Source organism: Microchirus variegatus (genome assembly GCF_963457635.1).
Source record: "Microchirus variegatus genome assembly, chromosome: 10".
NCBI classification, from domain to species: domain Eukaryota; kingdom Metazoa; phylum Chordata; class Actinopteri; order Pleuronectiformes; family Soleidae; genus Microchirus; species Microchirus variegatus.
This window is the reverse complement of record NC_139811.1, coordinates 3643202-3659414: the sequence shown is the minus strand read 5'-3', so window position 1 is coordinate 3659414 and position 16213 is coordinate 3643202. Positions and strand designations below refer to the sequence as shown.

Genomic DNA, 16213 nt, shown 5'->3' with positions numbered 1-16213 from the left:
TGTTAAACAAGTCTTGATATTTCCCATGTTCACACAAACCAGACTCTCTTCATACATGATCTAAATCATTGTCGTTCCAATGCAACAATAACTCTTATTATTATTATTTAAGCCACAAACCATTGAATGAACCATTTACACTGGAACGATCTACCGCTTCAAGACAGAAAAACGCCGTTCCTGTTGCGTCTTAAACAAAAGAGAAGTTGAAGTCTTGTGATTGGAGTTACTGTCGACATTAATTAGTAATAAGCCGAGAGTCGACATGAAGCTATTTACATGTGTCTTCTAAAATACAGCTCTTTACAGCTCTTTTGCCTCAATTCATAAAAACAATAAATATGTTTGGCAAATCGTTCAAAATGGGAAGCGGGATAATTAATACACAACTTATTTTGTTAATGTTAGAGACTTTTGTTCATGATATAGAAGAAGAAGAAGAAGAAGAGCAGGTTTACAGCTCTCTCAGGGAATGGGATGATGTATAATATTATATTATACATATTTATGCAAATAACAACACTCAGTCTCATATATTTCCCAAAAACGGATAAATCTCAGGCTTTGTGAACCTCTGTTTCCAGCTCACCATCATAGTTTTAATGATTTAGTGTCACAAGGGGGAGGAGTCTGCATTTTAACTCATGCCAAAAATAACTCTTATTTCTCACTATTAACAAAAAGGATCCGTCTACGATGCAAAAATAAGGAATAACTAAGGAATAGCCACCATAGCCTTTCAAAAATTATTGCAATAATATAGTGAATTGCGGATATTTTCGTCGGCAGAATCCTTGATTAATCCTTAATTTAGAACATGAGACACAAGTGTAATCTAATCTGCAGTGTTTAGTGGAGTGAAGAGCATTTTAGCTGCTTTAAAACCGACTGTTGAGACAAACATCTCCTGATAGTCGCAGTGATGGACGCATGCGTTCTAAAAAAAAACCTGGAATACAAACGGTGCATTCCATTTGGCGTCGGGAACTCGGGATTTTCCCCACGTAATGGGACATTCCTTAATTCAGCGCAAATTATCGGACGTCTGCCTCCGTACAAACACTGCCGCTTTTACGTGAACAGCACAAATCAGTCGTATGCATAATATTACACATTAATTTTCTTTTACCGTAGGCATGTTCGCTATGCACCGTTACCACGTACAGTTATGTTATGCAACAACGGGGAGATTTGCTTATATTATATTACCAAATTCATAAATGACACCACTCCCAGATCAGGACTTCTGAGTTGCGATGTAAACGGAACGCTGCATAAGCTCTAATGTTTGCGTTTACCGAGTTACGCTGGAAGGTTTTTGAGTGGAAACTGAATGAATGACGACATTAACGGCCCAATTAAGTCCATTCCAGTCTCCAGAGAAATCCACTGAACAAGACACACGCCATAAAAACTGTTCAGTATATTCATTAAATAGTCAGTACTGTGTACAAATGATTTACAGTATGAGAAGTGTCATTATCGGGGGAGCTAGGGGTGTTTATATGAGTGGCAGCCATCTTGGAAGACCATGCCAGTATTGACAGGACTTCCTGAGTTGGAAATCAAGAGTTCCTGTTGAAGGAATTCCCGTCAACCTCCGACTACAGCTGGAATGACCTTAAAGGGTGAAACTCGCAATCCTCCCGTCCTTAATCTGTAGCTTTAAACGACATTGCATTTATTCTCTAACGAAACACTGGCTCCACTAAAGCACATCAAACAGTTTGATTAGTTTTTTTTTTTTAATGGTGTTCTTATTAAGTCCCATGTTTCTCTAAAGCCGGCCTTCAAAAAAACCCAAACACTGAACTTTTTTCCATAACTTAAAAAGAAGAAAACATGACACTATATAGCCATTCATTAGAAACTTCAGTTAAAATGCAACTCAACAACTAGATTAATCTTGTTGTAGGGGAATATATTAAAAAAAGAAAGAAGAGAAAAACAGAAACGATGTGAAAATTCTTCCAAAAACACAAAAGAGACTCAAAAATCTCATCGTCTCGCCGTCGATGAGTCGTTTTCTTAGATTCTTACTGCATTTCAAAGGCCTGGAGACGCCAAAAACCATCGTTAACACCAACATAAAAGCAAAACATCGTGTGTGTGTGTGTGTGTGGTCAAAAAACACTGAAACAAGCCGTGAACGAACTGCACCGAGAAGAACCTGGACAGAAGCATCAATAAATACATGGATCATTGAGAGAGAGACTGGAGAGGAGGGGGAGAGGGGGGGGTTACAATATTAAGGCAATGCAGTGACATGTTCTTGGTGTTTTCTCTCATCGATTTCTGGACATTTGTCATAAAAAAAAATAAAAGGAAATAAAATATCACACTAAATTAAATAAACTCTTCATTTGCACACAAAACAAAACAAAAAAATCATCTTTTTGAAATCTGTAAAACCTAAACGCACTTTCTCCGAGTCGGCTCTTCACCGTCACTCCTCACGTCCTCAACCCAGCGACTCACTCACAGTGTGTTCAGACCAAATATAGAGTCAATTATATTCACACCAGCACTGGAATCACTATATTCTTCCAGCTCTCTATTACCGTTTCCAGATCACGTCTAAAAAGCAGGATAACCTCGGGGATAATTCACAGCAAGTGTAAGTAAAAAGGGGGCGTGTCCTTCCTGTATGCTCGAGCCAAGCTCCTCCCCCCTCCGCGAGATGTTCCACACGTTCTCCCGACGACGTGCAAACACCCGAACCCGGAAAATTCTGTTCGCGACGATTTATCCCGACGGCTCTATCGGAAGTTGGCGAGTCAAAAAACGGGAGAATTTCAAATTGAAATGGAGCAGGACGAGCAGGTTAGATCCTGTAATATAATGTACATATAACACGAGTGTGGACGTCGCTTCTACTACTACGACAAAACCAGGCTCTGAAATTCACTCCGTTTTGGTCTGAACACACCAGTGCAGTCAAGTACAGAGCTCGAGGTCGACTCTAATTTATTTATATATATATAAAACAAAAGGATTTCCATGACTTGTGGCCAAGCTGACGGCGGCAGGAAGAAATAAAACTACGAGACAACGGATGAAAAATAAAATTAAAAGGAGAAAATAAAGAAGAGAAGATCAAAGACAACGGTGTGTGGTCCAGACACTGCACTCTCTTAGTGGATGTAGGCTCTGTAGACTGCAGAGATGTCGTTGTCTGACTGGTCCAGTGCCTTAGCTCGCTTGTAAACCTGTGCAAGTACAGAGAAAATGACAGTTTTAGTCCACATGATTATACTGTACAACCACTGAACTTTTCCTGAAGCAGCGTCGTCATGTTTATTTAATGTCGCATTTATTATTCCACTCTGATGAGCAGCCATTGTTGAGCCGTCAGAGTGACTTCAAGCTGCTGCTCTGTGATTGGTCGCCAAAGCTTCAGTCGATACCAAACTCGGATCGGATCAAATTCCCAGAGCGCTGGAAACGAGACGATCGACAGGTCTGCACGGGTCACGTTTGAATATCTCCCCAGGAACTACTGCGACTAATGATAATATATTATGGTCATTATTGACTCGACTGTCGATGACTTTCTGAAGTAAAAGATAGCAGAAAATATTTGCATTTCTAGAATCTGAAAAATCAGAGAACCCATTTTATTTATTTAAATAAAACCTAGTAATCGATTATCAAAAAATTGCAGTATTTCTCTACTTATTCACGACACAGAGAACAAAGTGCATAAAGTCTATGTATTGAACGTGGATCGTGGCCTCTCTTAATCAGGAATTAAAGTTGTTTTGATTTAGACTAACACCATTAGCTCACTCTCTTTTTCACACCTACCTAAAACCATTATTTTAAGTAGTGCTGGGCACTAGCTTAACGCACGTTAACGCACGGCGCGTTTCCGTGACGATTGACTGGAAAGAGACATCATGTTTACGTGCCGCGGCACCGTTTACCATTTAGCTCTGTTAGGCTCCTTTTAGCGCCGTTAGCGCACGCCTACAGTGGAACTGGAGCCGTCCGTCATTATTATTATTGTATTAAAGGAAAAGAGCAGCGATACAAATAACCAGCGTACCTGTGTAACTGCGTATGTGTGCCATAGCGTTACATTAGAGACTCATTTTAACAATCTGGAGTCATGTAAACATGACGTCACACACGTCTTTTTTCCGGTCAGTCGTCATGGAAACGCGTCGCGTGTTAACATTTACGCCGTTAACGTGCCCAGCATTAATTTTAAGACATTAAGAAAAGTAGAGAGCTATGAATGAATGAATGAATGAATGAATGAATGAATGCATGCACTCAGTGGTTACCTCATTGGCAGCTGCAGCCATTGGGGTTGGATGGTTGGCCATGTCTCCCATTGAGATGGCTAGCCTCAGATCCTTCTGAATGTGTTTCAAATAGTAGTCTGGTTTAAAGTTACCCTGTAAAATATCTACAAGATACAGAAAAGCACAGAAAAGTATGATGAAAGATATCAAAACAATCGTTTTAGCCCCAGGATAATAATAATAATAATAATAATAATAATAACTGTTGACTTACTTTGGCATTTCTGGTCTACAAAGGTGCTCGCCATCTGTCCCTGGCACAGGATGTCCAGGAAGGTCTGCTGTGATTGGCCGGTGGCTTGGGCCAGAGTTAGCCCCTCTGCGATGGTGGCCATGAAGCTGCCCTGCACCATGTTGAGGATCAGCATCATCCTCGCTGCGTTCCCTGCCTCACCTTCACAAACGACACATAACGGTCATTTTTTCCACACACTATCTCACAGGGTCTCTGCAGGTTTCAACAAGTCAACTTTAAGACTTTTTTTAAGACCGTAATGAATACAATTTAAGACCTATTTCAAATCCATACTGGCAAAAAAGTACAAAAGACGTGAAGGAAAATTGGAGCCTTACCCATCTTATGCAAGCAATGCGGCTTAGCTGTGGGCTTTCATTAAGTTTTCTCCGCTGCTATGCTAAGCCGTAACGCACCATGGCGTGCGCATAGCACACTAGCTAGTGGTGCTCGATAAATTGTCACCGGGCAGCACAGGTGGCCTACTTTAGTTCCGTGTTGAGGTTATGTTATCGCATCCTCAAAAATGTAAACATTTCAAAGTGAGACTGAAGTTTATGCATGTTTTGAATAAAAGTAACTTTAATTTTAGGAGAATTTAAGACATTTTAAGGCCTTAAATTCAAATTATTGGATTTAAGACCCCGCGGATACCCTGTCTCAGCAACGCCCTGCTTCAAACGTCCTGGACCATGGTCAGGAATAAGACGTAGCTAACTCGGGCTAACACCATCACATTTTACTGACACTTGTCTTTGTCTGGGAATTTTTATTTCTTCCTACTGGCTCTGAATATAACATATTAGCACCATACTTTGTGTCTGCTAATGTTAGCACATGAAAACCAACAACCTGAAACTGGGTCAAAGGGTCAGTGACAGTTTTCCAGCCTACAAAGGCCAACACATAGAGTTCATTTTCTCCACAAGTTACTCAAAACTCTTGGATGAGAGGTGAAAGATCTTCAGCATAATAAAAGCAAGTCCTGGTGCTTACAGCTTTACTCCTGGATGACTGAGAGCGGTCACAAAACAGAACGCAAAACATCGAATAATAGTATTTTCAGTCTATTTTTCCATCTGCTTTATTATTCTTGCTCTCATTTCTGCCACAGATTTGTGAAAAAGAAGAACAAATTCATTCATTAAATTGAAATCGCAAAACACTGCTGCACATTGCTCTGTGCATCACAACACAGCCCTGGAGAATCTCCTCTGTTATTATGGGGGCAGCGGTAAAAATGTTTTGGTTTACAGTCTACATAATTCAATGGGTAACACGTCACGTGGAATCAAACTCAACACATACCCAGGAAGAAGGAAGTCTTGCCCATGGCCTGGAAGCAGCTGCTGCAGTCTTCATACACCGTCCTGTCACCGGCGGCCAGGATGACCAGCATCCCATCATTGGAGAGCTGCTGGCTTCCAGCCACCGGAGCCTCCAGGAAGCGGCCTCCCCGTGAGGTGATCACCTTCAATAACAATAACAACAACAGTCATTCTTTGTGTTTTGATTTCTTCAAAATCTTTAGCTAATTCAGTGTGTGTGTGTGTGTGTGTGTGTACCTGTGAGAGCTCTGTGATGGTTTCTGGGTCGACGGTGGACATCTCGACGTAGCACTTTCCTGGCCTGATTCCCTGCAGCACTCCACTGGGTCCCATCACCAACTGGACCAACACAGAGACAGACACACACGGTTTTTCACCTATAATCCAGAGACACTTTATGACAAGAAGCTTCAGTTCAGCTGATACTCACATCCCTGGCAGCCTTTGGGTCAGAGACACAGGAGAAGGTGATGTCACACATTGAGGCCACCTCTGCAGGGGTGCGGCCTAACCTGGCGCCTTCCTGAATGAACAGGTCACACTGGAACACAGGAGGCAGCAGAGACATCAACACAAGAGTTCAATGCCAGTAATGTCTAATTATTTACATTTCTGAACAGAAAAATGTGTTTTATTGGTTAAATGTTACGCGTGATTGTCTCTTTTGCCATCAAACTAACTAATAATTATATTAGTTTGCATATTGTTTTCATCTCTGGTCACATGGGGGGGGGGATCTTATACCATCTTAAAGCCGTTGTCGGCCAATACCGATATTGTTTTGATAATATCGTGCATCCCTTCTCGTTTCTCGTTTGCTAAAACAGATGCTAACCGGCAGCCATCGTGGGCAAATGTGCACCTGAAGTTACAAATGAAGACGTCTGCCACATTTCAAATACTGCAGTTCACACATGGAAACACATCAGTCATGCCAACCATATTCAATTCATTGTTCGGTGCATAAAATGTTGAAAAATATGGACCTGTGATTCCCAAACCTGGAAATGACGATGTTCTCACGTCTCATTTCGTCCAAAAACTAGAAAATACTCCGCTTATTTGTTTTAATGATAAAAAAACATTGAAATCGATGATAAAATGACTTAAACGATTGATTAAAATAATCGATTATTCATTTCAGTCCTATATGGGACAATGCTCTTGATTTCTGGGTATTTTCACTGATGAAAAAACAGCCTGACACACGGCCGTTATTTGTGGAAGAGTCACAGGAAAGAAAAATGTGTCAATCAGGTTTCCTGTCACAGTTTAAAAAAAATGTTTTTTCTGTTGTAAGTGACTTTACTTTTAATCCTCTTTGTTTTGATGTCAGACGTGGACGTTTTGTTTAGGATAGTTCTTATACACAGCATATATATCCAGATTATTTCCCAGCATTCTTACTTTTAAAATGTAAAAGACTCAGAGGTTGAGGTCTGGTTTCTTACACTGAACGCACCATTTCCTGTAGATAAAACTTCTTGTGTTGTAGAGCTCACACAGATGATACCTCTGTGAAGGAGTACTGTATGAAGTCTATGTATGTTCGAATAGAGAAAACATCAGCATTACTAATAATGAAGTTGCCCTACAGACCTTTTCTGCTGTGCGATTCCACACTGTGACCACGTGACCCATTTTCAGCAGGTTGGAGACGATGCCACTACCCATCAGCCCCAAACCGAGGAACCCTATCCTGGAAGGAAGAGTCCCAAAGAGAACAAATGATTAAAAACACAAGAAAACAGATACATGAAACCACCACCACTACTACTACTACTTTGTCTTTTGGCTTCCTCCCTTTACGTAGCGGATCATCTGCCTCCATCTTGCTTTTTAAACACTTTTATTGAATTTCACACAACAATAAACACATGACACATTACATCTCTACGCCACTCGTGTATAAGTGAGATGTAAAAAACATACATAAACAATAAAAGACAAAACAGTGTATAAGGTGCAAACAACAATATAAAAAGTGCAAAAAACAGTGCAAAATACATAAAATACATATAAAGGGTCCACATTTTAAAGAATTTAATTTTCCCATGGGAGGATCTGATCCCTATCGAAAGTTTTTCTCCTCCTAAGTTCTGATAAAACTTGTTTATATACTGTGTTACTGTCTAGTATAGTTTGTTTTATGACCATTGCACATCGAGTTTTCCATAATTTTGACCCTACAATGCAGATGACCAACTGCATGAGATCTTCATCTTTCTGGTTTATTTTTTTTTATCTATAAGTGAGTAAATTATTGTTTTATAATTGATGTCCATGTTAAAACCATTGCTTTTAAGTTTTTCCCAGACTTCCTGTGCTCGATAACAGTCTATTAGAAGGTGCTGTTGTGTCTCATCATCGCTGCAGTTAAACAAAGGCCTCCATCTTGCCCTATCCCCTCATGTCCTCTTCTTTTACCTTCTTCACAAAGTCCCTGATCCTTCTCTGTGGTCTCCCGCTTTCCAAAGCATCTCAACCTCAACTCTTATTTTATCTCCAAATGGTTCAACCCGAGCTGTCCTGAACACCTCAATGGGAAAACCCCGCTTCAGTAACGCTATAGTGACTATAGTGTGTTCGTACCTTTTATCAGTGGGTGTGATGCTGCCATTGATGGCTGTGCTGTCTGCTGCTTGGATAGAGGTTGACCCCGTGTCCTGCACAATCAGAATGGACGACGAAAAACGACAGTTATTGGCCAGAAAGAAACAGAAACGTTACATATATGTGATGATTCTACATGTGCAAAAAAAAAAACCAGAGTTACAACTCGTTACTTCACCTCTTCAATGACCTTCAGGCGCTTGCTGATGGGCTCCATGGATGAGGCTGGCTGTGAGCAGGGAGACAAATGAACAGGAAATGATTAACACGCTCGTGTAACGGGGAACATTCTAAGGCTTCTTCTTGTATTTACTGTAAAAAATTTTATTGGCCCAACTCCCAATCGAGAGACACTGGTAAAAGATACTCGACATTGACGGCTGTTAAGTTAAATGTGATTAATCAAGACCAACGACTAAACTTTTAAACAATTGCCTCGATTTTGGACATTTTAACAACGTAATTAAAGTGTATTCTCTGTGGAGTCTGCAGTTATAGACCTGAGCCGAGTGCAGAAATGCCATTCGGGCAAATCCCCCTCCACGGGCTGACAAAGACAGGGGGATTTATCAGTTAAGCCGCAGGCTGTTTCAGTTAAACTGCAAAAGACCTACATCAGGGATGACTAACGGGGGTGTGGGGGTTGAACTGTGTCATGTGGCGACGCAGCTTCCACTGGCAAAACTGGCCTAGAGTGAGTCCAGATAATAGTGACAAAAAAAATACTATACAGAGGTGTTGTAAACAGAGTGTTGATCAAAAAACAAGGCCACGATCTTGACCTTTAAGGTGGAGTCCAGGGTTTAACCACACACCCCAGTGTGACGTCCTGCAGGCATTACCTCCTCCTGCTAACATGAAGCTGCTGCCAACTAACAGTAACCATGGCAACTGCTGATTTGGGCGACACTGAAGTGTCACACACGCAGACATAAAAACCAAAAAAAACTGCTAAAATGAGAAACACGGGGTGAGTCATGTGGAGCGGATAGACTTAACTAAACCATTGTGTGAACTTATTTGGGAATGGTTTGAATCCAACAATGTGTTTGTTTATCTTTAAAAGTTATAAACTACAGCTTTAATCTCTGGAGAAGGGATGTGCAATACATGGATATGATATCAATATCACAACATGAGACGTGGTCTGAGATGGTGGATGTCGTCATATCGCGATGACTTTTCATGGTTTTAGAGGCTTTTATGATACTGAATACATTCATGAAACACACTAAATATGATATTGATTTAAATAAAATTAAAAACAGTCGCATAACACTATAATGGAGACATGTAAATATCCTTAACTCTAGATTAAAGGCCCAGAGGAACGCAGCGTGTGCAGTTTTATATCGCCATTTATCTCGTCCAGATATCATTTATGAGCCAAATAGCCCGATTTGATTTATATGAAATTATATCAAAAGACAGAAGCGATAAGATTTTTTTCCCTCCCCATATTGCAAAGCCCCACTCCGTAGAAATCTAATTAAATCAACAGCAGAGACGAACTCTCCGTCTGCAGAGCGTCACACTGACAAACCATAAAGCACCGACTCTGGACGTGAAAAAGAAATGCTGCCTCATACCTTCTCAGACTGGCTCAGCAAGAAGTGATGGAAATGTGGGTCATCTTTCACAGGCTGCAACAGAATAAGACTTCAGTCAATTCATTGTTTTTGCATACACTATGATTCTATATATACACAGTTATAGAAAGAGTTCTTGTTGTTATCGGCAGGGAAATCTGATTAGAATATTTCACAGAAAACTACAATAAAGAGTAGAGAGCCGAGAGCAGTGGCAGAGCAAATTTATTTGTATCAGGGATATTTTTGGCTTCACTTTTGTGCTGCGTCTCAATCCCATCTACAGATTAAATTTTGTTGTGCGTTAACTGCAGCTGAGAACAGTCCTTTTTGGACAAAAAGGGCCTGATCAGCTGACCGGTTGTATGGTGGGTGCAATGTTTCTGTGTGTGTGCACGTGCACAAACCTGAGAGGCAAAGCATTAGATACACAAAGTGGGCATTCACCCTGGTTTCTGGCCACAGGGCTAATCGAGACAACACCTATTGTGGGTCACTGGTGTGGGGGTCTCCACATGCAGAGTTGACCACCATTTCAAAAGCACACACACACAAACACACACACCAAACAAGACAGATGGAGGAGTCAAACGTGAGCACCCAACAGGTCAAAAAGGGAAAAGGTCTGCAGTTGTTGGTGAGTAAAGCCAAAGGTTAAAGGTCAGGAGGAAAGAAAAGCAGGGCAAGGCAGGCTTGGTGGGGGGGGAGGTTGGGTGTTGTTGGGGTTCACCTACACTGCTTTCCCATTTGAATCCTGAGGCAGGTCCAGCCCCCAGCCTCTCAACAGTTGATGGCTCTGGGTCAGAGTCAGTCAAGTCCTTAAGGAGGAGAAAGACACACATTCACCTTCTAAAATCAAAGGGTGAATTCGCTGCCTGTTTGCTGTAGGTAGGGGACGCCCGATTCTCCACCATTCTCCATTCACATCCATCTCAAAACGATTTACCGGCACCGCTAGAGATGCGGGTTGTACATTTGAGTGAACCGGCCGTTTTCATCACGTGGAACAATTCTTGGGTTCTTTCGGAATAGTCCCAAAATAACCAGCCCCTACTGTTCCATTTTTTGGGCACCCCTCCCTTGGGGTACCAGAGGAAAATGGTGCAGTAAGGTCAGGCTCCATTGGGCGACAGATTTTCCTGTGTTTCTGGCCGTCTTTCTGGACGTCATATTGGGACAAACAACCCCAAGCTGAGCAGGAAAAAAAAGGGCGGCTGGATGTGGCCTCCATTGTCGCGCCTGATGTTGTCGTTCACCGCCATCGCATCTCGCTAGCTCAGCCATCAGGCACAGCCAACACGCCATGGCCACCGAGTAAACGTAAGCTGGACCCAGGGCTTCACCCTTCAAAACCCTACTCTACCAAATCGAACCGTACCATAACGGAAAGGCAGCAAATGGCACTGAATTCTGGTTGTTTGTCTAAAAACATTACAGCCACAGCTGCTGCAACACTGCCGGTATCTCGAAGAGTTGACATATATATATATACGTACTATGGATAGGCATGAGAATTTGATTATTTATTCTTATTATATCAGTTACTGCGTCTATTCAAAATAAAGTAAAAAGCAGTAAAAAATACTTTTCTTGAATGCATCTTGAAACTGCTCCTCTAAGCTCAACAGGCCGTAGATCCCGTAAAAGTAATGACATTGACCGGGGTCTTTGAATGCATCTCGTTAGCTGCCCCTTTTAGCTGAACTTGCTGTAAACCCTGCATTACTTTCACTAGCTCTCATGCACTGGAGTGAAGAATATTCAAGTGCGCTTGACACAAGTGTTGCACGCTGCGCCTGCGGTATAGTGCAGTGTGTTTGTTACATGGAGGAGGGAGGACGTGAGATCAGCTGCCCTCGTGACATTTTTCCACATTCTAAAGAGGACAAAATCCAAAGGGAAGTTAATCTTAAACTCAGGTTTCCGCTGTACAACTTGCTGCCGTCACTAATGTAAGGGGCCCAGAATGTGGAATAACTGAACGAAGTTAAGTTGCAAGCAGCATTGACCTTCTTCAACCCTCTGAGTGCTGCTAAGTGACAAACTGTGGATGGCTCATGAAGACAGACAACATTTGTGTTGTGATTTGGTCTGGTAGATACCAAACAGACACTCGTCCTTGGTGCCAACCTCGACTTGTAAAGCTGAGTATTGCATATTGCAACTTTGGACCCGATACTGTAGGTGTGATGACGGACAACACTTCAAACAAGACAGAATGATGAGGAAACAGAATGATAAATCCTATCTAAATGTGTACTTTCACAGTGTGGGTCATTGCAGACCTTCTCTGACGGGTCCTTCAGCGCACTGAGATCCTCGTCGTCCTCCTCCAGTATTTTCAGTGGCTTGTTGGGCGTCCTCTTTCCTTTCGAGTCTCCTTTGCCCTCAGAGTTCTGTCAAAAAAAACCCAGACCTGTCATTTAGCACTATTATTTTCAGCAGGTCCAAGGAGTGAGTGGTGAAAATGTCATGCTGAGGGTTACACGATTCTCTCACTAACAAAAGTCTGACTGCAGTTTGATAGCGCGATTAATCAATGGAAACCTAATTGGACACTTCTAATTAATGATATCGTCTTCTGGGTGATTTTCTCCTTCCTCTCGCTCTTTTCTTTCTTTTTACATTCAGTAATTGTCATTAGGCTGGTGTATACGTCAGATGTGTTTGTCAAATGCAACGAGTGGTACAGCAAATAAATGATAATAAATATTTGGTGACAAAAACAAACCCTCTTCCCACCTGTTCTTTTCCCTTGGCCTTCTTCAGGAAGTCCTCCACGGCATCCACCGCCTGCTGGAAGCGCTTTCCTTTATTTATCTTGATCATCTCCTCTTTGTGGGCATGGTAGGGCTTCAGCTGTTCCACTTTAATCCAGGCACTGGACAAGAAGGCACACAGAAACACAGCTTTTAAAACATTTTGTGGAGAGGGCACAATGCCAGGTCAGTGACAACAGGTGGATGAGAGGCAAACTCACTGGTCTTCGGTTCCAAAGAACTTCACAAAGTGGCACTTTTTGCCCCTGGGCTTTTTCAGATCCTTTGGAGGGCTTACCACCTGAAACACAAAATATATGATATAATACAATAGAATAAAAAGTGTTGCGCAAGTAGCTGAATATACTGAAACTAGTTACTGCTGCTTACCTTTCCTGGCCATGGTGGGTAACGGCCAAGCTTCCCCCTGAAATAAAAAAGGAATATACAGTTACTCCTGGTAAACTTTTGCTTTACCTCAGCATATTTCTGGCACTAATACCAGACTTAAAACAGAGCACTTAAATTACTATGTTCAGCAAGCTGAGAATCAATATACGCCAGTTTAATAAATGCTCTGTATTTATATAATGCTTTTCAAGTTTTAATGACCATTTAAAGCTGCGTTACAACAGAGTTTTTGCCACTCTCTTGGTTGTCAAAGTGTAAGATGGCAAAAACCAGAGCTGCAACTAACGATTATTTTCATAATCGATTATTCGGACTATTATTTTCTCGATTAACCGCTTGTTCAAGAAAATGTCAAAAAACGTTGATCAGTGTTTGTCAAAGCTGGAAATGATGATGTTTTGTTTGTCCAAAGTTTTGTTTTTGTCCACAAACCAAAATGATTCAGTTTGAATGATTTATTTGTTATGTGGAGCAAAGAAACCAAGAAAATATTCACATTTAAGAAACAAACAATCAGAAATCTTGTATGAAAAAAGCTTAAAACCGATTTATCGATTATCAAAATAGTTTGCGATTAATTTAGTTATCGATAAATCGTTTCAGCTCTAGCAAAAATGATAACTCAAATACAGAAAAAAAGGCAACATCGCAATTAACGAATGAATCCTATGGTGTATTTTCCAGAGTGTTGGTGGAGTCCGACTCAGGGATGCATATTATTATCAATATGATATCAGTATCCAGAAAGCCAGTATATAATATCAGAGATAGGGCTATGTGTGTGTGTGAGACTCCTAGGAATACTTCAGAACAGAAAAGGAAAAAAAATGACTATTGAAGTATTGGAATGTTTTGTTTTCATTTGATATTAATTGTGTAATTTATGCAGAACATAGTGTAAATATGGCCTGTCTAGTTTAACAACAAGATCAAAAAACCTTGTTTTTATAACTCATTATATCGAGTTTGTGATATTAGTATATGGAGTTAGTTTTTTCCCCTCTACGCACTTGATATTGGGGCGAAAAACATGTAAAATGGACATCGGTTGACATTTTAATTCGAAAATAGCACACAAAAAGGGGCTAAATGCAACTTTCTACTGTTTCTCCGAACATATTCCGTAGTACGGGGTTGAAGTAACGTACACGACAAAGCTGTCCTCCTTTATCCGTGTTGTAATGTTGACGTGACGTATCAAAATGTCGGCACCTAAATTCACGCTGGAGAATGGGTTTAAATCGAGCTGCGTAGAGAAGAACAACGACTCAGTGGAGCTGAACACGGAAGAAGCCGAGCACACGCGAAGCCTCCCCACAGTGGATATCCGCTTAAGCTAGCAAAGCTCGTCACAGACCACAACAGTGGAACGAACACGCACTGTTGGACAAAAGTTAGCAAAGAAGGCGTCGTCGAAAGCATTTTTAAACCCCAATAAGACACGGTTTGAGTTTACAAAACCGCACGTTTTTCAGCGCCGAGCTCGTTCCGCCTGCTAGCAGCTGTCGACGCTTGTTGACTTACAGTCAGCTCGGTTAGCTAATTTGTTTGGGTTGACCATCAACTAACCTGTGTGTGTGTGTGTGTGTGTGTGCGAACACTTCCACTTATCGCCTTTAGCCGAACGCTAGCGAAAAACATTAGCGTCAAACTAAACAGCGTCACTCCCGTGTATAGAAACGCGGCGTCGTTAACGAGGCAATGACGCGTTTAAGTGTGTTTACATGAGATCTTACCACACTAGGTCCCCGATCCTCAGATGCACCGTCGCCATCTTACAACTTTAATAAAACGTCACAGTGAATGTGGGGGGAAGACAACACACACACGCACGCGCGCACACACGTACACACCCCCACTAATCACACGTGAAGACCAGCCCTTCCTGTCACTACGTCACATCCGCTTTTCTGCTGCGTTACACCCATGGATGTATTATTAAAAAAAAATCCAAAAACAGCAACATTTGTGGACAGTAAAACTGTAAATATTAAAAAATTATGTAAAATAAACATATAGTTAATGGAACAATGTCCGACAATGTTTTTCCCCACAGTTTACAGCAACTTTAATTATTATCATACAGCACAACATTGCTTTATTATATATATATATATATATATATATATATATAATAATAATAATAATAATAATAATAATAATAATGTAGGAATTTTTTTATTATTTTGATTATTTTTACCGTATTTTCTTATACTTTTCTACATCTCTAAACATATTTTGTATTCATGGCTTATTGACTTTGTAGAAATAGAATCACATTTAATGATAAAAAAAAATCCATGACACCATGACTTCTTTTTCATCTGGAATAAAGATAGAATGGGAAAAATTATTATAAAATGAGTATATTTTTGGTTACAGAGATTTTTTATTTTATTATAAAAGATATATAGTCATTAGTTACTCTGTGACAAAGTAACACTAAAACAGTAGATTTATTATATACATATATATATATATATATGTATATAATATTAGCTTCATTATTATGGCATGTATGTTATTGTATTATGATAAAATAATGCAAATAATTATTATTATCCACATTGTGGGACTAATAAAGGATAATCTTATTATTTGGGAAATACAGACATCTCACATATTTGTCAGATTTGCTTTTAAAGTAAAAAAAAAAAAACCTCAAGAACGCTTAGGTTCTCGGGGAACAGCCTTTCAATCATCCCCAAAGTCAGGAATACATTTACTATTTCACTATTATGGTCCTGAAGACTTAAGGGCAGCAGAGAATCCTCACATTTATTTGGACTTTTATTTATTAATTCTTCCTTCTTCAGTCTATTTCACCTCATTAGTGTTTTCTGTTGTGGTTGACTGTGTCATCTGTAAATCTTATGTGTCGGTTGGGATTCTTGGTGTGTGATGTTTGGGCTGATGAGGCTTGCTCTTTATTGTGCTTTTATCCTATGAAGCACTTGAATGTAATGTA

The 16213-nt window shown here is 40.5% G+C and overlaps 1 protein-coding gene across 1 annotated transcript; it reads right to left on the bottom strand.

Moving 5' to 3' along the window:
* Positions 1 to 1726: 1726 nt before the first annotated feature.
* On the bottom strand, positions 1727 to 15091 carry glyr1 (glyoxylate reductase 1 homolog (Arabidopsis)). The gene is made up of 16 exons (XM_083896424.1): positions 14982 to 15091; positions 13225 to 13261; positions 13056 to 13135; positions 12818 to 12956; positions 12361 to 12471; positions 10810 to 10893; positions 10076 to 10129; positions 8665 to 8715; positions 8466 to 8539; positions 7473 to 7572; positions 6304 to 6414; positions 6111 to 6212; positions 5854 to 6016; positions 4525 to 4704; positions 4290 to 4414; positions 1727 to 3209 (listed from the first exon to the last, which is right to left on the bottom strand). Exons 1-16 carry the CDS (start codon positions 15017 to 15019, stop codon positions 3135 to 3137), a joined length of 1524 nt encoding a protein of 507 aa, XP_083752550.1. The 5' UTR covers positions 15020 to 15091; the 3' UTR covers positions 1727 to 3134.
* Positions 15092 to 16213: the final 1122 nt, after the last annotated feature.

What these genes read in the sequence shown, in the direction of transcription:
- glyr1 (XM_083896424.1), bottom strand. Translation starts at nt 15,019, where the DNA reads ATGGCGACGGTGCATCTGAGGATCGGGGACCTAGTGTG. An exon ending in GATTCAAATGGGAAAGCAGT is followed by an intron (nt 10,130 to 10,809) that starts GTAGGTGAACCC and finishes ATTCTGTTGCAG; the next exon opens with CCTGTGAAAGATGACCCACA. An exon ending in GCCTGAAGGTCATTGAAGAG is followed by an intron (nt 8,540 to 8,664) that starts GTGAAGTAACGA and finishes CTGATTGTGCAG; the next exon opens with GACACGGGGTCAACCTCTAT.